This window comes from Microplitis demolitor, chromosome 5 (assembly GCF_026212275.2).
Source record: "Microplitis demolitor isolate Queensland-Clemson2020A chromosome 5, iyMicDemo2.1a, whole genome shotgun sequence".
NCBI lineage: Eukaryota > Metazoa > Arthropoda > Insecta > Hymenoptera > Braconidae > Microplitis > Microplitis demolitor.
Window position 1 is genome coordinate 3425190 of NC_068549.1, and position 26166 is coordinate 3451355.

The 26166-nt window shown below is 27.7% G+C and overlaps 2 protein-coding genes across 3 annotated transcripts in view; one reads left to right on the forward strand and one right to left on the reverse strand.

Moving 5' to 3' along the window:
- The window catches only part of LOC103578230 (zwei Ig domain protein zig-8), a 59463-nt gene extending 39014 nt beyond the window's left edge, over window positions 1-20449 (reverse strand). The window contains exons 1-2 of one of the 2 annotated variants that reach the window (XM_008559233.2): window positions 8060-8311; window positions 4408-4816 (exon numbers count right to left, since the gene is read on the reverse strand). In XM_008559233.2, coding sequence (XP_008557455.1) covers window positions 4408-4528 — 121 coding nt within the window. In that variant the 5' untranslated portion in view covers window positions 4529-4816; window positions 8060-8311. Of the gene's footprint in view, window positions 1-4407; window positions 4817-8059; window positions 8312-20360 lie in introns of those variants that run through there. The other variant, XM_008559234.2, reaches the window with a different exon arrangement.
- A 1755-nt stretch (window positions 20450-22204) lies between these two features.
- On the forward strand, window positions 22205-25767 carry LOC103578232 (DNA helicase MCM9). The gene is made up of 10 exons (XM_008559235.3): window positions 22205-22376; window positions 22466-22793; window positions 23240-23478; window positions 23549-23765; window positions 23839-23914; window positions 24409-24566; window positions 24635-25014; window positions 25096-25308; window positions 25391-25542; window positions 25613-25767. Exons 1-10 carry the CDS (start codon window positions 22282-22284, stop codon window positions 25672-25674), a joined length of 1920 nt encoding a protein of 639 aa, XP_008557457.1. The 5' UTR covers window positions 22205-22281; the 3' UTR covers window positions 25675-25767.
- The last annotated feature ends 399 nt before the right edge of the window (window positions 25768-26166 follow it).

A 26166-nucleotide genomic window follows, 5' to 3' on the forward strand; every position in this document is an offset into this window, starting at 1 on the left:
CCTGGTCTAGGGGTCATAGGGAAAATTTTTCTTGTAATTTTAGTCTTCTCTAACGTGCGTTTGATTTTGTTCTCGACTACCCGTTATAAGCCTGTTTTATTTTATATAATTTTAAACGTCATTTTTACATTTTGTTATATACGCGACTATCCCGATTTTCCTGGTGCTTATAGCGCTAAAATAAATACTTATCTTTTTACACTAATAATAATTTGAATGCAAAAAATTATAATGATAATGGTATTGACATCAGTAATAATAAAAATAATAATTTCATTGATCAACTTAATGCTCAATAAAACTTTTCAATTGTAACAGAAGCTTTGAATGTAATTAATGATTACAATTATGAATAATAAATTATATTTTACTTAATAATGATTAAATTATTATCCGCGAAACATAGATAGTAAATTTTATCATTAATTTTGATATTTTGTTCCTATTGTTAGTTTATAATTTAGACAATTTTAACGGAGTCTTATAACGGGTTCTCTAGTACAAAACTCTTTAGTGTTTAAGTGGGGGAAGCTGTTTGGACTCAGTAACTCCTGATTGAGGGGAAGAGGCTTATGACGGGTAATTGACTGTACTAAATCCATAATTTTTTTTTTTTAAATTAATATTTTGGAAAGTGCTTAATTATTCATTAACAAAGTGATTAAGCAGGTAAACTAAATAATTTTGAATTCGATAACGTGGTTAATAATAAAAAATTATAATTAAATTTTGAAAATACATGGCATGTTAATGAGTTTACTTTGTTTTAATTAAAAATGAATAACTAATTCTTTATAATTATTTGGCTAAAGAATAAAAAAGTTTTTCGCGGCATTTTTAAATTAAAATTTATACTTTTTCACAAAAAAAAAAAAAAAATAACAATCCATTATTATCATACAGTGCGGTAAAAAATTAAAGTTTATCAAACAAAAGTTTCGAATCCTAACGACCAGAAAAAAATAGTGAAATTAAAGCAAAAAAAAATTCGGTCTACTTGAATCGAGTTCCACTTGAACAAACTCTATTGAGCCCAACATTTAGGATATTAAAATTACCTAACCGAATACTTTATACTCTTTCAGTAACTCCGTCACCTTCATATTAAATTTTTCCGGATCTTCCGAAAGACTTTTTTATTCCATTTGTCGCTATCCTCTTATATATACATATATGTATAACAATCGTTTAGCTGCAATCAACCTGGCGCACAATTTCATCCTCTCTTATATTAAAAACAAAATATATATATATATATATATATATAGATATAAATACATATACATTCTTTAGTTGGCCGCTTCTAAATTGACGCGACTTAAATCAAAGAATTAAAGGAATTCATAGGGTAGCGTTGAGAAAAAAATTAATATTCATTTCATTAATACTTATAAGAAAAGAAATGAAAAAATCATTTTTTTTTTTGCAGGAAAAAACCGGGCATAATTAAAGAGTTGAACTAAAAAGGAGTAGAGGGTGAGAAAAAGGATCAAGCGATTTTCGTGGAGTCATTACGGGTATAGTACATACAACTATACTTGTACGTGCACTAGTTACCCAACACTCCAAACTAGTTTCGTTATGCTTAGTTTCAGTGCGCGCACAAAAGCGAATAAAACTTTTCCTTCAAGAGGCAAAGCTTAAAACCCATTCCTCCGCCCCAACCTTCTTCTTCTTCTTCTACTTCTTCTTCACCTCTATATACCCACTCATACCCTCAATATAATATACAAAACCCCTTATATAAAGTGTATGGTTACTATGTTTCTCTGTATGCTGACGATGCTTTTGGAATTTAATGAAGTTTGTTAAACTTTTAAGTAATCTCAGATTTAACAAAATTGTTTTATCTTATTTTTCCTTACAATTATTTACGTTAATAAATTTTACAATAGGTAATTACTTAAGGATTTTACTGATAATCAATAATTCAATTGAAGTAAATACTGAAAAACTTTTAATTTTCTAACTTTCAATTATTTTATGTTTTATTTATTTGAATCAAATTGTTGATAAAATTCCAAATAAAGTGAACTGAGAAAAAAAATATGGGCGTCGGTTGACCCTGCGGGCCAGCCCAAAAACTTCCCGTTGTTTTCGAGCTCAAGAAAATCGAAAATATTAATATGACTATATTTTCGAGCACATCGAGCCCCATTTATCTTTATTCTTCCTAATTTATCCTAATATAGGTCTCAACTCGAAAAATAAATTATTCCTAGGACTTTTTATGGCTTTTCCTACTAGAGGACATCATAATGAACAAAAAACGTTAATGTTGTGATAGGTTATTCCCAACAGGAGCAAAGTTACAGGCTACTCTTCATAGAAAATTATCTCCACCCATCCCCACCAATGCTTATATGGGTCTCAACTCAAAAACTGAATTATTCCCAGGACTTTTTATGGCTTTTCCTACTGGAGGACATCATAATGAACAATAAACGTTTATGTTGTGATGGGTTATTTCCAACAAGAGTAAAGTTATGGGCTTCCCGAAATTTTCGAAAATTATCGATTTTTTAAGCGGGAAGTTAAAAACTGCTTCTATTTTGTGTCTTATCAAAATATTATTATATTTTCTATGGGGAGGAGTTAAAAAAAGTATTGAAATTAACTGACCGTAAGGGTGAGTTTTAAAAGTTTTGGCTTTAGTTTTATAAAAATTTTTCATTTTCAGAAGGAAAAGTTTAAAAAATAAGGAATGATTTACACAGAAAGACATGTGAAAAATGGCCAAAAATTTTCTGAAAGCAAAAGAAGTGGGTGAAAGAAAAAAGAGGAATAAGAAGGGTAGAAGAAAGAGGCAAAGAGGGTTGTAAAATGGCACAGTGAGGAGTAGTGCTAGTGAATCATTCTATGAACATAAATTAACGCCCCGTCACAACGCCGGTTAATTAATTAAGCTAAATTGTCCTAAGCATGAATAACTGCCGGCACCGAGAGAACTGAGTTGCCACGAGATCCCTTTTTCCCTTTCTTCATATTGTCACGAAAAAAGCTTTAATCTGTAGATTTCCGTGCATATATAGAAATATATATCAAATTATGTCATACAAAACAGTTTTATTAGTAAATTACTGTTGTCTATAAAAATCTACACTTATATTTACTATATATATACGGCTAGATATATATGTGTGTAGTGGATTACTGATGATTGTCAATTTAATTCATCAGCGGATATATCTGGATCATAATTTCCTCTTCGCTTATATTTATATTCAAGTCAAGGATGGAACTATTTCATTTTCCAATTACTGATGCGTTTCAAATAATTTACTTTAAAATGAATCTCATTATTTTCTTTTAATTGAAATTTTAATAAAATGAGTCAATCTCAATCCGGAAAAAAAAAATTTATGTCTTTTGGATTAACAACATTTTCATAATTATCCGAATAATTTCGGTATTAAATTATTCTGCAAACGTTATTATAATTTCCGATATTAACTTTTGGCGAATTAATCAAAATTAAAAATTGAAAAACCTCCAGTAATATTTTTGTAAGAACTAGAATCTTTAAAAAAATTCAAAAACATCGATTTTTTAGCAAACAAGTCGTAAATTATTTACTTTTAAATGTAAAAGCTTGGGTAGTCGCCTAATTATCAAATTTTTCTGGACGAATTTAATAAAACATGACTGACGTTTCATAAATTTATACAGGACATAATTATTACGAATTTGCCGAGTACCTTTTTTCGCATTTGAAGCGCAAGGCAGCCTACGAATCACGTTTTAGATTTAAATTTAAAAATTATTTTATTTTCAATTCATTCATCTCTGTACAACCGAATTTAAAATAAATTAATTTATATGACCTTGTCATGTGCGAAACGTTGGACATAAAAATTTAAAAAAAATAGTCAATAACAAATCAGTAAGGCCATAAAAAAAAATTTTAATAATTATTTATCATCCGATAATTAAAGAATAAAACTTAAAATCAAATGAATTATTAATTATTTCTAATTAAATAAAAAATCACGTAATGATGTAAAGATTTTAATTTTGTTTCTGAAAATCCTATTCTGTTTTGTATCCTCACATAATATGTCATTCGTCCACTTTCTGGCGTACAATTATATTTATATACATATATCTAAACCTATATCTATATAGAGTATACGACTAAAATAGACAAGAGAATAGGATGTAGAACATGAGAGAAGCAGTCCAAATGTATGAATTTAATTATTCAGTTTCACGAATATTCCGTACACGTGTATTCTCAAATTAACATCCTCTTACCAATACAGACTCTTCACTTAATCCTCAAATCCTTAACCAGTCATAATTTCCACTGCCCCAATTCAATAAGTCAAAAATAAATTTTTCCCAACTAATTACACATTCGTACTAAATTGAATTTAAAAAAAAAGAGTTAAATGAAAGAAAACAAACCTGATATTGAAGTTCTTATAAGAAAAGAAATAAAAAAAAGTGTGATCGACATTTGGAGCCTCTGTTGGAATCGATCCAAGTATCTCGCACTCGGTAGGCCACCGATTCTTGGCCCTCTCATCGTACCGCATAGTTTTCGTTCTCTGCACGTGAAACCTCGGGTGTCACACCCGGATTAGAATAAGCCCACTAGTCACTGATTTTATAATAAACACTTCCTTCCTTATTTACACTTTACATTACATTACATTACGGTAATCATATATGTGTCATCAGGTCATCACTTTGTCATTATTATTGTCATTATCAATGTAATTTCACTTGATACTAATTCAAAAATTACATTTTAACACAAAAAATATTTCTGAGTAATTGTCATTTAAAAAAAAAAATAATCTGTTGTAAAATCCTAATAATTAATCAATAAATCAATTATTCAATTAAACTAATTATTTAATTAAGCTAATTAATTTTGTCTAATCATACGTATTAATTACTATTGTGACAATGAATTAATGAAATTTGAATTGATAAATAAGTATGAGATAATTAATTATGCAAAAACACGAGCCATGATAATTTTATAGTGACAATATTTGAGTTTTTATATAGGTTATATATATGGCAATATGTGATTTTTTATTTTTTGACACGCGGATAAACTGAAAAATTTCTTTTGGGTCTAAAAGTATATGGAGTAGAATATAGTAGCAGCAGTTGCTGACAAATGAACTGGGAAAGGCTGTGAGCGTGTGCAAAACCCCCATTCTCTATTACTCTCTTTATCTTTCTTTCTCTTTACTTATCTTTTTATTCTTTTTACCCCTCCGCGTCCCTAAAACTCTTTTTTCACCCTTCATACTCGCTACTTGCTCTCTTCAACTATCCGTATAATAAATGTTCCCGGTGTAAAAGTTTGTAAAAAAATTGTAAATGTTTAAAAAAAATTTAACATGCGTTTTGGTGGAGAATCAAGAGTTTAAAATCTTGTTAATTGCCCTGTTTTATTAATTATTTTTTTTTTTTTTAAATCAAAATAATGACGTACAAATTATTTAATTAATAATTAGATTTTATTTTCATGTCGATAATCAGATATTTTAAATTAGATGAAAATGAACTATTCAAGTTGTTTAGCGTTTGAATCATTTTAATTGAAATCTGCTCACAATACTCGAGAGTCGTAAAGACGCAATCGTTAACTACATAAATGCTGATAATTAAATTTAATTATTTTTATTTTAAAATAACTATCTTCTAATATTGAATAGGAATTAAACGAACTTCAAATTAATACTTAGAAAGTTATGAAACAATAAAAGTGCCGATAAATTTTTTTTTTTATGAACTAATTGATAAAAATAAATTTATGTTCAGCTTGAATAGTCTTCAAGAGGTAATTCTTAAAAAAAAACTTTGAACAAATAATTACGAAACAAAAGTGGGATTGTATTCATTATGGTTTCCATGCTACTCTAAATACATATCACAGTAATAGAAGACAACTCAAACTACATATATCTCTCTTTACTTTGTTCTTTGCACTACACTAGTTATATTATATAGCCCCGCATATACTTCAGATTATTCATATTCACGATGAAAGCTTTAGTACTACGGAATATCCTGGTCCTTCTGTTACGTTATCCATCTACGTAATTACTAAAGTTAATTAGAATTTTTTCTTTTTTTTTTTTTTTCATTTTTTTTAAGATGAAAGGGAACATTTTTTAACATAAGATTAAGTTAATTTTTTTTCAGCTTAAACAGAAAAATCGTTTTGGTCTAATTTTGTAAAACTAAAAAAAATTAATTCATTATTTTTTTTTTTTTAAACTAAAAAAAAAAGTATTCATCAAAATTTATGATTTTTAATTTTTCAATGACATAAAATGTCAGAAAATGTTACGGAAAATTTTATTTTCACGGTCATCAGATACGAAAAAAAATTTTTTACCCAGCCCTTGATTCTAATTTTAAAAGATTGATAGATTTCAAAACCGTTGACATTTAAAATTTTTTTATTTTTGTCATTTAAGCTCGAAAAAAAATTCATTTATATTTACTGTTATTGTTCGCAATCTGGAAAAATTTTCTATCAGCTTTATAAAGGATAAAGTCTTCTAAAAAAAGTTATTAATTGAAAATTTTAAATTGACATCATAAATAAATAATTAAAATATTTTAAAAAAAATAAAAACTTCATACTCTAAAAAATGACACTATCTAGAAAGCTAAAAATATATAAATATGGACTTCGAAAAAATAACAATAAATACAAAAAAAAAAACTTCTATATTTTTAAATGCAAATGTTGAAAAATTTAAGGCGGCATTTTAAAATTCAAATTACGAATACTTGTATTTACTATTTTTTTTTAAGTACACTAAATTGTGAACACAAAAAAATTAACCGTAATATATGTATGTTAATAGTGTGAAAACTACAGTAAATATATATGAGATTTCACACTAAAGATTACATACAAATTTAGGTTGTATAGTGTGATTATATAAATTTTACGTGTAAACGAGGTACTCACGGAACTAGAACGAAATTTTCATGTGTACTACGTACTTAAAAGTACCAAGTGTACGTTTAGTATATATATTTAAATAGAGAGAACGAGAGAAATCGAGTTAGAAATAGAGTGCAGCACAATTGCTATAGATATAGATAGTTTATTCGGAAGTACCGCTTACAAAACAAACCTCCAAAATGTGTTCTCTTGTAATACTATAGCCACCTACATATATCTGTAGTTTTGTAGATATATATGTATGTATGTTTAGTTTAAATACCTCTATATGCTTCAAATACTACCCTAGTGCAGCGCGTGGCAAACAAACGGTCCAGATAATGTATACACGCGTGTTTATCTCTATATTCAGATCATTATTATTTTAGGGGTGTATGGTTCTTGCGTCAACTTAAATACACCAGAGGATTATATATACTCCCTCGATGCTTTTTTCTACATTTATTTATTCGAATTGTCAACATTCATGTTTCAGAAAAAAAAATTTATTCAAGTTATCGCGAAAAATTTAAATGTCAACTCCATTTTTGATACTTTTTTTTTTTAGTTAATAATAATAATAAATAGAGGTAAATATGTATGACAATTTTTAGACATTAATAATGTATAAGAAATTTTTTTTTTAAATTTTAAAAAAATTTGACTTTGAAGTTGAGCATGAGATTGACGTTCCCATTGCATTTTTAACGCACATTATTTTTATTTTAGTATATATGGATAACTATTACATATCTGTCGATCACAAAGCACACGAGAGAGTAAAAAGATACGTATGATGAAAAAAAAAAAAAAAAAATAATAATAATAATAATAAAAATGAAGAATAAATAAATAGCAAAGTTAAAAAAAAGTTGTGATAAAAAATAAAAAAAATTAAATATATTTGAAACTATATATCTAGACGAGTAATTCGGGTATGCAAATTTCAGTTTTGCCCATCGGCTGTTTCGCAATGCGGTGCAAATGCATTTGCTCAAAGGATGATTGTTACATTTTTTCTTTATATATTTTTATTATTTTTTATTTTTTATTTATTATCACTTATTCATTTTTCATCCTATATCATTGTACTATTTTAAAAAACTTTTTTATTCCACAACAATAAATACGCACCCACTAATTAAAAGAATTTTTTTCCATTATTTTATAATTCAATCATTCATTTTTATTTTTCTATCAGCACTACAAACTCCGTTAATTAAAGCAATAAAATTTACGGATGTCTATTAAACAGTACGCAATTAATTTTAAAAAAACAACCATATGAAAATTTTTCAATGAAATTTTCCTTTTCCGATAAAAATTTTTTTTTAAGCTTTATTGGATTAAAAAAAAAGACGTGATAGTATGGTCGTACTGACGAGACTGAACCTCAACCTCAACTAACGCATGCTGTTAAAGAGAAATGTAATAAACCGTCAGAGTAAGAGTAAGAAGAATAGAGTGGAAAGGAGAGAGAAAGAATTACTACATGAGGAGACCAACACACAAGGTCCGTACCGACAATAAACTCAAACCACGAGTAGTTTAATATAGGAGTGTGGGAGCATGTGCTTCTTGCCCCTTACCCCTCCCTTACATTACATATTACATCGTGTATGTTGTAAAGTTTTAAATGGGATCAAGGGATAAAGAGTAAGGGAGTGAGGGCTAAGAGGTATGATGCAGTTCAAGTAGTTTAAGTTCGTGTGCGTATGTTTAATGTCTCGGTCAAAGGCATCACGTCTTATATATATGTGTGCGTGTATTATTAAATATAAATGGTTACATATGTATAAATGTGTAGGATACATAAAAGCCAACTGTGCACATACGTTGCTGAGATTTGTATCCACATGCGTATCATAATTTTTGCTCTTTTCGTACCCGCACGATACATTCACTCAAAAGCTTTCCTACCCACTCTCTCTTTCCTTTTCTTACATTAGCTCTATTACGCTACTTTTTTTTTTTTTTTTAGTCTTTTATTATTATTTTCACACTTTCAACGCTCCCCGAGACTTCAAAGGGACACCTGATTTTTGTACGTAATATGTATAGAGAAATAAAATTAGGGAGAAAATAATTTATGGAATTTTGGACAATGAAAGTTGATTAGAAATTGAATAATAAAATGAAAGTTTCTATTAATTTTATGTTTGACGGTTGGAAGTGAATTAGTATAATTGTGAAGAATGTCACTATTGAAGTGGTTAAATATAATTTGAGTTCTTGTAAAGGACATGTAGTACAAAGAGATAGGATGCTTGGATTTTGAGTTTGATAATTAATTAATTACATAGTTTTTTTTTAATTAAAAAGTTGCGATCTTTTAGAATGAACAAAAGAACAGAAGTGTTTTAATTTGAAACACTTAAGTTCTTTATTGCCATTTAAATATATTGAAGTCACTTTCCAAACGTTTGCAAGTGTTCAAAAAGTGACTACATGTATTTAAATGGCAATGAAACACTTCAATTTACAGTAATTCGATACAAGATTTTTCTAATTTAGAAAATTTGAAATTTTGTTTCCTCTTTAAAATTTAAAGGGAATTTTTAACACCGCATATTTAATAATTTTATTTTTTATTCGAGTTAAATAAAAAAAAAATGATCAGTTTATTTTGAATAGACCAAAAAAATTTTTTATCCGGAATCTTTAAAAAATATATTTTTTAATTATTGTGAAAGATTTATGAAAAGTATCATGATAAAATAGATATTTGAACAATTTTAAAAAAAAATAAAAATTATTTGTCACTTTATTATTTATGTATAGAAGAATCTAACGCGAGAGAACGATGAAATTTGTGGGAATGCAATGCATTTTCTCGGAGTAAATTCACAAGAAAATATATAAAATATAAGTATATACACGTACACATAATATATAAATATATATATTTCTGTAAATATAGTGGATACATATATAAATTCGTGTGAAGCATTACGCGACGAATCTTCTCCTTCAACTACAAGGTAGAGTAGACACCCCTTGGAGATCACACGGTAGTATAGACATTGAAATAGTAAAATAAACTGTATCATACAACTGTATAAAAGAAGTACATATATAAAGTACGTTTAGTTGGTTGAAAGATGTATGTAAAGAAGAAATGAAAAGAGGAAGTGAAGGAAGCGAAAAGAATGATGTGAAACGCTTGTATATTGGACGAATCGTTTTGAGCTAAACCCCCATCTTTATGTACATTTACTTATACATATATATATATTACTTGGGTATGAGGACAGAAAAAGCACGAGAGCGAGATATTATGCTGATAAGATATTCATGACTATCGAAATTCACGATCAAAAATGTTTTTATTTTCTAGATGAATAGAAATCGAGTTAAAAAAATTATTATATGCATTTATATTCGAGAAACTACTTATAATACAATAAAAAAAAAAAAAAAATTCAAAAGCAAATGCAAAAAAAATAAATCCAATTTTTTTATAGACCAATAGTTACAAATTATCTGATGTGAATCAAATTCAAATCACGAAAATAAATATCATTTGAATATTTGTCTTTAAAAAAAAATAATCGAATAAATTAATTTTTTATATAATTTATAATTAACATTATTCATTAACCTTAATGAATACTAATAATTTTTTCACGAGAAAATAAAAAAAAAAAAATGTAGGCTTAAAGAAAAGTGTGACGAGGGATCGAACCCATGACCTACTGCAGAACTGCCCTAATATTAGAAATTACTTTCTATTATTTTAGTAGCGATAACGTTTAGATAATTTGAGTATATTCTAAAGATATAAAAAATAATTTTTCATAGCTAGTAAATTATGCAATATGCGCATATATGTAATATCAGACCGATAATTTTGTGGCTTTTGAAATCACGCACAGCGGTGAGATGTTCAATCTGGCTGACGTGCAGCACTATGCACACTATACTATAGACTATACACAATATAGTTAATACCATACAACATCAGTTCGGTTAAACGTGTTCCTAAAATTAAGCTGCTTTTGCTCACAAAATAATTGGGGAAGTATAATTGGTGAAATGTGTTGTTACTTCGCAGTGTTATAATTTACATATGCTCATTATTTGTTGAAAATAATAATTATACAAATAACATATTCATATGTTACACTAACCCCGTATATATACGCACATATTTTTAACAATTAATTATAACTATGCCCACCACGGTTATTCATTATAACAAAAGAACTTAATATATTATAAAATCATATGTTACAACAAATACGTCAATCAAAAGTAAAATAACAATAAAGTACTAATTAAACGAATAATTTGTATAGATAACTATCGAATTTGGTATCAATATTATTTAAAATCAAATCACTACTAAATATATATTCAATATTTAATTAAAAAATTCCGCAGAGTATTTTTATTTCATTGACATTGAATTTACCCGGAATTAATTCTAATTAATTATATCTACATAATATGATAAAATATAATAATACTATAGCACATATATATGAGCTTTGATAAATTCCATTGGTTTGTTTGTTTAATTAATAAAATAGTTCATATACAGCCCAAGCTCATTATAAGCAATCCTGTTATAAACTACTTCCCATATCGTGCTTCCATAATGACTTTGAAGCTCCCTTATTCTTCTAGACACTCAAATTTCATGTTTTGATGCGCGTTATAAACATCACTGACTTTTTGTTCAAAAGAAATTTTGAAAATACGTAGTAATTGAATTAAATAACATTTGCAAATCATCATCTTCGATTTATACAGAATATTTCACTGCCCTTGTCGTAAAATTTAATTTATTTCAAATCAAATAAAAATTTTAAGATTTCTAATTGATTTTACTTTTTGTTTGAATTCAATTAACCAAAAAATTTAATAAAGTTTTGCCCGTACTATTTCTTATTTAGACTATTTTCAGACTTGTTTTCAATTTTTGGTCTGGTTTTAGTCGCCGCTAGATCAAAATCAGATTTTTGCTGCCTATTATTTTTATTAGTGTCTTTTTGATCATCTTTATATCAAAAACAGGTTAAAATTTTTATAAAAATTAAAAAACAAACCAATTAGACCAAATATGATCTAGGTAGACTAAAATCAGATCAAATTTTTCGACCCGAGTGATCATTAGTATCTTTAACGTAATTTAGTAGTTACTTATAACGAACGATTTGCAACTATTCCTATACGTAACACATATTATATGTTGACCTCGCAGAAAACTAAGACGAAGACGAAGCTTAAGTCTCGGATTTTTTCAAGAATTTTTTTTTCTGTAAACCCGGACTATTGCTTATAACGAGCCTGTAGTGTAATTGAATAAATTAATTGTCGAAGATGAAATGAGTAATATTAATTATATTTAATATAAAAAATATTTAATTAATTGAAGAATAAATTAAAAAATAAATGTTTAATTAGATAACAAGCAGAGAAAATAAATTTAAAGGATTTAAAAGATAGATATTTCAAGATTTAGTAAGATTAATTGAGCCATTGTCGTGGGGTTTGAAATAATGTGAACAGACAAAGAGAGATAGTTTAGCACAATCTGGGAACTGGGGACTTGTTCGAGGGCTTCTCCAATTTACAGGTCGCCTTGTCACTAAAATGGTCCGCGAAAAGTCTTGCTTAGATGTATAGTAGTATATATATATACATTTAGCTTCTATTCTACTCTCTTCCGCTTATTCTCTCTATTTCTGTCTGCACATACACATATTAACGTGCTCTCTTTATATTATTAGTTCTACTCTGTCTTGTGGCTGAACCATCATATATACATACTTTAGTTACATATATGTATTTATATATTTATAAATATATGTGTACATATGTAAGTATGACAGAAATTATTTTGGCAAATTATCGAAATGGAATCTCGTCTTGTCGGCGCCTTCTTTCATCATTTTATTGTCTTAATAATTAATAGTAAGAAGGGTGGGGGTCAAATACGACCGCCAAGACAACAAACAATTGTAGCACATAGATTTAAACCAGACTAATTAATTTCTTTTAATAGAACACTAATGATTAATTAAAATCTGATTTCCATAAATTCAAAAAATTAAAATTTTGCTCTATATCTAGAAATTTATTTAAAAGAAACTATCGTGGAAATTTAAATTTACTTTTTATTATCCAACGAGAAATCTATCGAGATATTAATTTTTTAAAATTCAAATCCGTTTACCAATAAATTACTCAATATTTAAGCCTTTAATAGAACCGTTCCGTAAATTATTAATCAATTAAAATAATACTTTAAAGCCTTAAATAAAAGTTTAAATGCATTAAATAATAATCACTTTAAAATAATAATGATAAAGTTTAAATTGATAGATGAAGCTTAACAAGTAATTGATACCTTGTAACAAAGTGAAGTTAATCAAAGTGTATACCAATTATTTTGGGTTTAACAGGATTTACTAAAGAACTAACAAACTCGTCAGATGAGATTCTCAGATCGTTACAAAGACCCACAATCTAGTGATAAGAGAGCCGGAGAACAAGCGAGAGCGAGAGAGAGTGAAGAGTTAAAGCGGGGTCATAGTATGATGTTAACACTTGTATTGAATCCTTCTCACCAAAGGGATATCTATGGATCGACAGCACATGGATATTGTTATACAATAGTGACGAGTAAAACTTGATCTTTGAATCTATATGCATTATGAATGAAAATAGAGGTTGCGGATGGATCGACGTAAAGCACTTTATGCTTTGACGTAACTTAACGTTATTGTGTATTATAGAAGGAGGTATCAGAGCGCTGGTGGCGTTGAACGTTATAATAAATTTCTGAGCTCAAGAACACTGGGTCTTCAGAAGCACAGATAGATAGATCGGTATCCTTTATTCAGGATGTTCATCACCCAGGAGGCGAAATACATCCGGTGGATGTTGTTGCTGTTGGTAATGAAATACAGTAACACAATATCCGCAATATACAACGACGTCTCGCGTTACATCCGGTTGCCCGCTTTCAAACCAGACCTGGATTAATTTGACGAAGAACTTGAGCATAAACTACACCCCCGCCTCATGCCCACGTTGTAAGAAACCTCAGATATCAGTTTCCATGATGAGAAAACACGGTTTTAATGAAATTTCAAACTGTTTTTTTTTTTGTATCATTGAAAAAAAAATTAACAATCGTCTTTTTGTAATTGCTGGCAATTTTATTTCTCAAGGAAGAGATTTTTTTGTAAATATTTTCATTTGTTATTTAATGATATGCAAGATAAGAATTTTGTGATATTAATTAGCAACTTTTAATTATTAAATTCCAGTAAAATTATCTTATAGAAATAGAAACTTTGAAGAATAATTAAAATTATGTATCGTAGCTCTCATTTATATCAGTTAAAATAAGTATTTTCAAAGTTAATATACGGAAAAAACAACATCTTGGTCCAGATTAAATATCAAAATAGAAAAAAATGCGAAGTGTCAGATAATTAAATTTTGTTATTTTTCAATGATAATAAACTTTTTTTTATGAATGTAACAAGAAATTTTCCTGCAGAATTATAAGACAAAACTTTTAAAGAAGAATTTTCGGAACTTTATTCGTTTATACTAAAAATAAAATGAACACCGAAGAAATTTTTGAAATAATCACTCGTTGCATACTGTACTGTAAGTAGAAGACTTTTTAAATCTTCAGAGAGATAAACATTAACTTTTAGAAATATTGCATTTTCTTTTTTCAAGAAATTATGCTATTGAAAATTTTTACTCTCGTATATTTTGAGGGCAAAAATTGGAAGGCTTCAATCGAAATAATTTTTTTCATGAAGAAATCTGATTTAAGCTCGAAATGACTGAAGAAAATATTGATTTTACAAAAGTCAATTTTTTTTAGTGTTGAAATCTTTATTGTTCAATTTCTGATCGTCTCCGAGCAAAACATGTCCGATAGAGAACTTCTCAGAATTCTCAGAGGATTTTTTTTTTTTTCGAAAACTATTTCTGAACCAAAACATTCAAGGTACCGTTTTTGGCCACTATAGGGCTAGATTTGCATCCGTGAAAAATTTTGGTAGTCATTTGTAAAAGACGCAATTACAATTAATTTTTAAAATGTGTATAAAAATATTTTTATCACACTATTCAAATGGAAATTTTATATTATACTTCTTAATTAATATAAAGTATTAAATGTCCAAAAATTGAGCAGTGGCCACGAATGCTACTTCTACCCTATGTAAACAGTTTTTTTCATTTTTTAAGTGGTAAAAAATTTTCATTTAAAAAAATAGAGGTAATTTTGAATACCGCTACACCAAAAAGAGGCTAAACTAAGTAAAAATCTACATGCCCGCTGAGCCTTACTTTTTCCTAATTTATAGACAAATACCTATAACATCTGCTTCGTTTATGTTAAACTATACTTGAACACGCCTGAGTGACCGCGTGCGGTAATCCCTATCGGCTTAATCATTTTAAAACTAACAGACACGGTGTGTGTTATATTTAATATCATATTTTTTATCGCAAGATTATTTCTGGGAAAAATTTTTTAACTTATCTTCATGGAACTATAACTAAAATTGAATTATAAAATAGATAATAATGACATTAGTTTTTTTTTTTTTTTTTTTTTACCTATAGTGCCTGTAAGTGCAATAAACTCTTCTTTGAATAAAAAAAAAAAAAAAAATGAAAACTAAAAAAATGAAAAAAATTTTGAAACGTTAAGTTAAAGAAGTTGATTACTGAGTCGACAAACTAGAAAATAAAAGTAAAAAAAAATGACAAGTAGGTGGAGCACACGCTTTATGGTTCTCAAAAGATCCCTATAAGGTTGTCGTAATAATGACATAAGAGTATTTTCGGAGTTTACTTTTATAGTTATAGGCACACTGAGTTTTTATAGTAAATTCTCTGTTGGTATATAACTTAACCGTAATAACTGTCAATCAAAGTCTTACCTCAATTTTTTAAAAAAAATATATTTTTCTCAGTAAAATGAAATTATATATAAAAAATGATGAAATTATGGTAAAATGAAATTATAATTTAAAATTATAAGATCAAATATGTTGAGTAATTTTATTTTAATTAATTACTGGTATTTATATTGTAATTTATTAGAATTTATAATTGTAATAATAATAATAGGGAGTTAAAAAATGAATAAATAAAAAAATAAGTATAAGATGACAAGACAGAAATAAAAAAAGGAGGAGTTACAAACACATAAATTATATTTTTATCATTTATTTTTCCTTTTAATTCTCTCTTGTATATCCGTTTGTTGAGAAAACACGTGACTTGGCTAGAGACAGCCCTCATGACGTTTTTTTTTTATCTTTTTATCGAGAACTTTAATTATTTTGCATTCAGATTTAGCACATATGACACTGACCCTTTGTACATTTTTTTAATTATTAAATTCCTGGGACAACGGATGAAAAATTTTTTTTTTTTATTTATTCTTTAAATAATAATTAGCTAGCACTATTTATTATTATTGTGTTTTTAGTTTACCATTAATTTAAATTTATTTAAATGTGTATTTTAAAGTTTGAAATTATTTCATTAGCAATTCTAAATAGACTCGATTATTTAGTATTATAATTTTTTTAATGCATCGATAAAACGTTGGTTGATTATAATATTATAAATTATAACTGATGAGATGTCTATTAAAAAATCTGTCGATAACAGGTAGTTGAAATGTAATATTTAATAATAATTATTGACAAATTAGATAATTGTATGGTTGTGACATTAAATTAATTCGGGGAAAAAGAGTAGAGTTAATCCCCTGAGAAAATATTGACATTTAATGGCATTCAAAATGACATCCATGAAATTTTTGAGAAAATAAAAATTCTTTTGAGAACGAGTTTATTAAGCGAAGTTTTTTTATGTCAACAATTATGAAATTTCAAGAATTTGAATTTTTTATTAGACAAGAAATCGGAAAAGTGACGAATACTTGAGGTATTTTATAATGAAAAATTTTTTTTTATAAATATTTTTGTTTCGATGGAATTTAAGCATAAATATTTTATGACACTGAATAATTTCACTTTCTCTCGCGAATTAAAATATTTTTTTCTGCACGTAAAAAAAAAAAATACTGTGAATAAAAGTGAATACGATACCCGATATCCGAATTAAAAATAAAATAATATAGTAGTAAATAATTTCATCTGAATTTTCGTAGAGAATGATATCGTAAATTTTTGAAAGTTTTAATCAAATTTAAATCTATTGTGTATGCTCAGAATTTTCATCTGTTTTACTCAAAATTTCATAACAAACTTTTTTGTAACTAATAATTTTTGTACAAATAATTGTCAACATATTTCCTAATTATTGTTCATCAGATAAAAGTTAATCTTACCCGGAAACCTGCATTTTTTTTTATATTAAATCGGCTGCAAAATTTTAAAACACAGTGAGAAAAAAATTTTTTAAAATCGATTTATCAGTATTTTTAGTTCCAGTGGAGTTTAGTAAATATGATTCAATCCATATTTAAAAAATTTTATTTTCAACTGTACTTTGAAATTAGGATGCTAAAATTAAAGTAAAAATTTTTTCCACTCGAAAAAAAAAATAAATCTTTAACTTTTTCACATAAAAAAAAATGATTAAAATTACTTAATAAATTTTTAATTGAAAGACTCGATCATTAACATATATTTGAATGATGACTATTGAATATTGAAAAATAAAAAATGTAAATAATAAGAGCAGAGGCAAAATATCAATGTGATGTATAAAAGCCCGTTACCAAAGACACAGATCATTGGATAATGATAGGATGTCCCATTCCATTCGTTTATAATCCCCTTTCAAACATAGCTATCATCATCATCTTAACGCTAAATTACTTAGCGACACAACTAACGACATTCGCATATCATATATATTTCGCGCATCTATTTATCCAAATAAATTAATAAGCTTACTAATTTAATCAGATTTGTTGACTGACCGTTTCTATATAAAAAGTTGTCCAAAAAAATAATTAATAAAAATTATTTATCAAGTCAGCGAAGAAAAAATTAATTTATACTTTATTAAGGCTTTAGGCTAGATTAAATTACATATTAAGTGATTTATCGAAGCCTTGTATATTATTAAGTCTTAGTATAACGACGTGAAATTCTTGTTTGGACTCGATGGACCACGACCGTACAATTTATATTAAATATGTATATCTATATATTGTAGTTCAGAGCTAAGCCTTGCATATAAGCAATTGGGAGATTTCTTAGTGAGCCACTAAAGAATTTCAAAAATTCCTTGTCCTTGTACCCTTATATTTCTATATTCACCTTTAATAAACGTTCGAGCCACGGATATCGATTTTATAACATACGTGAATGCTCGTTGGGCTTCTGTACAACGTAGAACTTTGTACGAAACCGTAGAAAAAAAAAAAAAAAAAAAAAACATCACTCGGCATTTATAAAAAAATATTTTAATTAATTTTCATCGAAAAATTTTAATTAATTTTATCGATAAATACGACTGGGTATTTAATAAGTAAAGAGAAAGATTAATTATGACTTTTTTTTTACAGTAAATAGGAATGAGCGAAAAAGTAATAGATTGATATGGTAAAAAAAAAATTAATAACTGTCATCAGTGACACCTGTTACTACATATATATATATTCCCGATAACAACTATTTGAATTTGCCATAGAGAGAAAATTTTTTCAACGAATCTTTACGTTCTATCATATTTACCGATACATGTATGTGTTTATTAATATACATATATGAATTTTTTACAGTATATCCTATGATAACATGGGTGTATATATGTCGCCACATGAGTCCTCTAACGCTCGCGCATCTGCAGTTGACAAGTTATTTAAATTCTACAAAATTTGTATTCGTTTAATTTTTCTTTTATCTTTTGTGAATGTATATATATATATATATATATATATATATATATATATATATATATATGTATATTTTAATATTAACTGTACTGCCGTGATAGTAAATTGTATTAATTTATAAATAATATTTGTTGAAAAAAATTGTTTTTTTATTTTTTGAATATATTTGAAAATTAATATTAAAAACATTTGCTGTCAATTAAATGCATCATTAATTAGTGGCTTATAATTTATGGAAAATTAATTAATAAAAAAAAAAAATTTATAACTGCAGTATAATTAAAATTTCAAATACTTTATATATGTTATTTAAAATCGTTCATACATTATTCTATAAATTTTTTTTTTGATTGTTTGATAAATAAAAAATTTAAGAATTTGAAAATTGAAAAATAAATTATTTGCATTCAATTTAAAAACGGGCTCTTTGTATTGAACTTTATATGATATTGATTTAAATTCAATAAATAAATTTTTCAATATTTGTTTACTATATGCAATACAAAATATGTATTGAGAGAAAAAATTAATAATAAACAAGAATAAAAGTTTTTATAAAAAGAACTGGCTTCAGAAATAAATGGCTGAAATATCATCGAATTGGTATTTTTTTTCAATTTGAGGAATAATTTAAAGTTCCCTTTGGTGTTTTCAAAAATCTATTCACTCCATATTTTAGCTGAATATTTATAGCAACATTTGACATCCCAAATTTACAAACAAAAATTTATTTCCCTAATTTCTTCTACTACTTCACGTAATTTCCAAGGCCCTAACTGATATTACCATAACTTGACGACAACTAGTTGCCAGATTTCTAAGAAAGTTGGTGGCAGAAATTGACAATCCATTAGTTGACAGAAAGTTGCCTTCAGGGAAATTGGGTAACAACTTGTAGTGAACAATTACAAAAGCTCAAAGTTATCGTCAACTTGTCATCAGTTTGATCGCAACTAATTGATGCCAACTTTCTGTTGCAACTTGTCACCAAATTGGCCACCAAAAATTGATATTTCAATAAGTTGACAACAATTGGTCGCCAACTTTATGAGAAAGTTGGTGACAGGAGTTGGCATTCCATTAGTTGACAACAAACTGTCTTCAATTTTCTCAGAAAGTTAGCAACAGTTTGCAGTAGGAGATTGCTGCCAACTTTATGAGAAATTTGGTAACAGCTTGTAGTCAACAGTTACAAAAGCTGAAAATTGTCATCAACTTGATCACAATCAATTGACACCAACTTGCTGACCATAATATCTTGCTATCAGGGTCAATATATCAAAATCATGATAATATGCGACCTATTGATAAAAACAGCGAGAGTACTAATGAAATTTTACCCCTTGATGATAAGCAAAAAATCAAGAGATCACAACAGAAACTCCTAACAGCGTTGTCTTCTAAAATGGCCGCCACAAAAAAATTTTCGAATCAAATAACACCGAACTAAATCCATCTTACTAAACATTTCTAACTTAATAAATACGACTCGCAATAAGAACGATGAAATAGTTATTCCAATAAATACTATGATAAAAAAATAAAATTAAATAAAAAACAATGACTCACATTTAGCAGCATTACATCGGATGTCACTTGACCCTTGACACTCTCCAACAAAAAATAGTTTGAATTATTAGTCATACATACGACAAAATTTATTTCATTATTACAAAAATAATATTTACCTCATCGAACACTAATTTTATTTTTAAATCAAGTATTTAATTTATCTGATCTCCATTATTTTTATTAACCTCACAATCACTTTATTATTACACTCACAATAAAAATTCACTTATTATTGACAATAACAAAAAAAAAAAAAACTCAAAATAATACTAATATATTTGATCACTTTTTCTCAATAATGAATTATCATTTATTTATGACGCTAAAAGTAGCTGACACCTGAAAATTTTAAATCAGTCTGATGTCTACTACATTCACACTCATGTCATGCAGATATAACACAACTTATAATTCGAACACTCAAACTGAACACTTAACACTCTACACTAGCACTGAACACTTAACTACATTACAGATATTTTGCACAACTTAAATTAATAGAAGATACATTTTATAATCACTGCACAATTTTACACGACGCCACTGCGATACTGTGTTTCAATTCAAACGTATAAAGAACAAAGAAGGATCTGGACTACTACTGCCATTGTCGAAGATACTGACTGTCGCTATCGAATCGTCAGTTGATACAACGCAATCGATTTTGCGATCCGTTCTCCCTCTTCCCACTTTAGTAAAAATGTGAACATTGAGTACAGCGACGCACAACTGCGACGCGCAACAACGACGCGCAACAGCAACGCGCAACAGCAACGCGCAACAGCGACACGCAACGGCGACGCGCAGTAGCGTCAACTTGGCGCGAAGTTTAAAAATTGAAATTTAATAATTTTATTAAAATTTATTAGTGTTAATAATTATATTATTTTCACTAAACAATATGCTCTAAATTTTTGATTTTTCATTAATAATTTGTTAATTTTTGTTGTTACTCTCGCAATAAATTTAAATACTAAAAAAAAACAATTATTAAAGATTGGAGAAAAATTTTAAATCGTAAGTTAAAATAAAATGGCAGCAGAATATGATGGAAATATATAAATATTAAAAAAAAAAACACGCAAGTGTTTAAACAAACCTTGGTGGAGAAATAATATGCAGAAGGGTCTCCTGATACACTTGGAGATTTAATTTAAATTGCTCCAAGTGTATTTCAGCTAAACAAACATCACTTAACTGCTATTTCCCACCAGACGATGCCAGATGATTTTGCTCAGGAACTTGGAAGTTGTTAGCATCAGCCATCAGCAACACTTTACACTAGCACTGAACACTTAATAACACCAGACACTTTGCACAATTGAAATTTTACAAACACTGCACAATTTAATTAAATAATGATGAGCAAAATATTTTTTGGACAATTACACGACGCCACTGCAATACGGTGTTTCAGTTTGAACGTAAAAGAACAAAGAAGGACCTGAACCGCTACTACTGTAGTTGTCGATGATACTGACTGCCGCTATCGAACCGTCAGTTGATACTCAGCAATCGATTTTGCGATTCTCTCGCCCCTCCTCCCACTTTAGCACAAATTTGATCGCCGAATACAGCGACGCTCAGTGGTGGCAACTTGGCGGGAAATTTAAAAATCAAAATTTAGTTATTTTATTAAAAATTATCATTAAAATCAATTATAAAGAAAAAAAGTATTTCAAAAAATTAAATCTTAAAATTTTTTAATTTTCTACATATGCATATTTACAATTTTTTTTTTCTTACAATCGATTTATCGACTAAACTTATTATACATACACCATAGAAATATATATATATATATATATATATATACATAAATTTAGTATTGAGTGCAACAGCTGATGGAAAAAGTAAACATTGCAACGTGACACTATAAATTAATGTATGAAATACTAATTAATTAAATAAAAATAAAATGTTAAAAGATTATCTCATAAAACATCATCATAATGATTTGAAAGAAATAATTAATTCACCTGATGTATCTGCACACTATTCTATTTATGTTAAGTAAGTAAAAATATATCAATATATCATTATATCAAATATTAACTCTGTAATTATTTTAATTATTTATAATTAATATTTTTAAAAAATAGTTTGGCTACGTTGTATGTGGATGAGTTAGAGCTGGTGGAAAAAATAACTCGCCAGCCAACAAAATACCTGCCGCTGTGTGACCAGTCAGCTGTTGATGTCCAGAAATTAATTATTGACAATGACAATGCTGATGATGACAACAAAATACAAAGGGTCAAAAGTAAAGTGCATATAAGAATAACTGGAGCGCCATGGAAAATAAATGATGACACTGAGGGACAACTTGTTTCGATCACCGGCATAACTGTCAGAATATCGCAGCCCACTATGCTGACGAAAGTTAAGCGGTTTTTATGCAAAAAGTGTGCGAACATCACTACAATAAAAGTAAGTTAATTTTAAAGTCGACTTGGAAGTTTGACAGCTCACTCTTGTTCTTTGATAAATTTATTTTTTTAGCCAGTGTTTGAATGAAAATCATATGAACGAAAGCTTGGAATTACTTGTTTTTTTTTTATTATGAATCGTAATATTTAATTACGAGCTTATAATCATAAATAATTTAACTATATTTATAAATACTATAAATTTATCAATCACATGACCAGTTTTCAATTCTAAATATCAAGAAATCAGTCAATGCTTCAAGGACAAATTTTTTTTTAATTTATAATGCAGAAATTTCTTGGAACAAATAAAAATTTTTTGTGTAAAAAAATCCTTTTTTTTTGTGTAATTATTAATTTAAAAAAAAATTTAATTATCAATTAAGTATTGTGTAGTCCATTAATTGTCCTGCAATTGATTACCTCTTAATGTGTTTTATTTTACAGTTAAATTGGGAAACAATGTCATACAATAATAATAATAGTACTGAGTGCGAATCATGTGACAGCAAAAGTTTGACACTTGTGAACAGTCCTGACCCAGAAGACGTTTACGATTACCAAGAAGTTAAAATACAAGAAAAATCTAAAACCGAAACTGGTAGTTCGTATTCCGTTGGTATGCAAGTTCTGTTGCTTGATGATTTAATAAACAAGTGTAAGCCTGGTGATGACGTTGAAATAAGGCATGTAATTATCAAAAACAATAAACAGTAATTTAGTACTAGTTAATAATTATTTTATTTATTTTATTAGCGGTGTTATTACAAGAAGATGGTCGCCTCTCGAAGAAGGCAAAAGAGCGCAACACACAACTATCATGATCGCAAATAACGTCAGTGTGCTTCGTAAAGTGATTGATTCAGATTACAAACAGTCTGAGGTCAGAGAAATATTCGATAATTATTGGAAAATTTATGAAAACGATCCTCTGGTTGGTCGGAATAAAATATTGGCGTCTATTTGTCCTCAAGTAAGTTGTTTAAAAATTTTATTTCATAATTTTTAAATAATAAATTTTTATTATTTTTTGTTTTTAACAATAGCTTTACGGAATGTTTACTGTTAAGCTTGCATTAGCAATTGTTTTAGCCGGTGGTGTCCCTAGATTAAATCAAACAGGTAATTACTACAAAGTACAGTGAGCACTTCTAGTTAACTCCAATTGCTTAGATAATATTTTCATAATTATAAAAGGGTTTCATGATAATCAGGGTTTAAATTATTATTAATTGCTGGTATATCTATGTATTATTAATATATATTATGTTAATATACTATCAATAATTAAAACTCGGATAAAAATAAACCCGATTTGAAAAAGTGGCCCTAAATGACGAGCGATCTACGGTCACTAAGTGACTGCCTAAGTATTTCTACCAAACTTATTTTATATGATTTTAATTTAATTGCCTATTAAAGTCTTACTAATTTACTCTTAAATATTTTTTTTGTTTTTATCATCATTAAAAAAGCGCAAATTCAAGTCAAGACCTTTTTAACGATACCAAATTTAATAATATCATTAATTAATTCTATCATATATGGCTGGAAAAAAATTTTCCTTATTCTCTCAATAATATAGATAATATTAATTAAATAAAATAAATTTAAAGGTGTCAGAGTACGAGGTGAGCCTCATTTATTAATGATCGGTGATCCTGGTACTGGTAAATCTCAGATATTGCGTACAGCAGGTAAATTAGCAACTAGATCTGTAACAACAACGGGAATAGGAACTACTGCTGCTGGATTAACTGCTGCGGCTGTTAAAGTTTGTATTTATTTTATTTATTTAATTAATTATTGGAAAAAAATAAAAATTATTAATTAAATATTTAGGACTCTGACGGATGGCATTTAGAAGCTGGCGCGCTGGTACTGGCAGACAAAGGTGTCTGTTGTGTTGATGAATTTTCGACAATGAGTTCAAATGACCGGGCGTCAATGCACGAGGCAATGGAACAGCAGACAATATCAATAGCAAAAGGTGGTCTTGTCAGTACTCTTAACACCAGATGTTCATTAGTCGCAGCCACTAATCCCATTGGTGGTAAAATAGTCCAAGATGAAGAGGTAAAAACACGAATTGGCGGGCCGCTGCTCTCACGTTTCGATATTATTCTTCATCTTCAAGACAATCATAATAAAGAATGGGATGAGTTGACTACCAGACATATTATTGATATCAGTTGTGAAGATGAAAAAGAACAGACTGAAAGGTTTCATTATACCATTTTCAGTATTTGTTTGTTTTATTGATAGTTTGTTTAAAAATTATTTATGGGATTTTTTTTGTGTAGAAATTTAAAAAACCCGATGGTTTTATTAAAGTCTGATAATTTATGGAAAAATGAAAGTTTGAGAGAATATTTTGCTTATGTACATTCATTCGATCCAGTAATTTCTAAGGAAGCGGATAAAATATTGAGCTCTGTATTTTTATATTTACGATCTAATACTACTGATAGACTTGAAGACAGAACTACTGTTAGACTTTTAGACAGTCTTATCAGGTATTTTGATTACTGTTATTATTGGATGTTAATTATTGATAAGTTTGGATATTAATTAATTAATTTTTTTCATTAATGATAGATTAGCAGAAGGCCATGCTAGATTAATGTACAAAAAAGTTGTTGATGTTCAGGACGCGATTGTTGCAGCACAACTTGTTGGCGTGGTGCCAATGAAAATGGATGCTGGCTGTCCGTTTCCTGAAGATCCTCAAGCGGCATTTGAAGAAGAGGGTAAGCAACAAATCATATATTTTTTTTTGTTCTAGGTCTGACAGGAGAAACTTCTGTTTTTTTTTTTCAGCTGACGCAGTATTAAAGTTATTAGACTCTGATTACTTGACTCCACCAAAAAGTGGACTGTAAATGTGATTACTTGTAAGCTACTACTGTATTATTGTAAATTCGTTACTTATTTCATAGATGTCCATTTTTTATAAGATAAAATAAAATAAATTAAATTAAATAATGAAAATTAATTTTATTGATTAAAAATAAATATTTTATTGAAGAAAAAACAAAGTAATTAAAATTATTGTTCATGACAACTTATTCGATACTTATTTTAAACTCTTTATATTTAATATTTATTATTCAATAATTTTTTACACCTTTTATTAATTAATCGATTAATCTTATTAAAATAGTATTGATTTTTTTTTTCATATCAATAATTATTATTGTTTTGATCATTTATTATTGACAAGATTTAATCAAACTTAATTTTTTATTTTAAACAAGGCCGTTCATAAGATACTTTCGCAATTATGGGGTAGGAAGGGGTGTCGCTTACTTTGACAGGGGGATCAGGGGTCTAAAGAAACGTGACGTTTGCATCATCAAACCTTTTTCTCGATT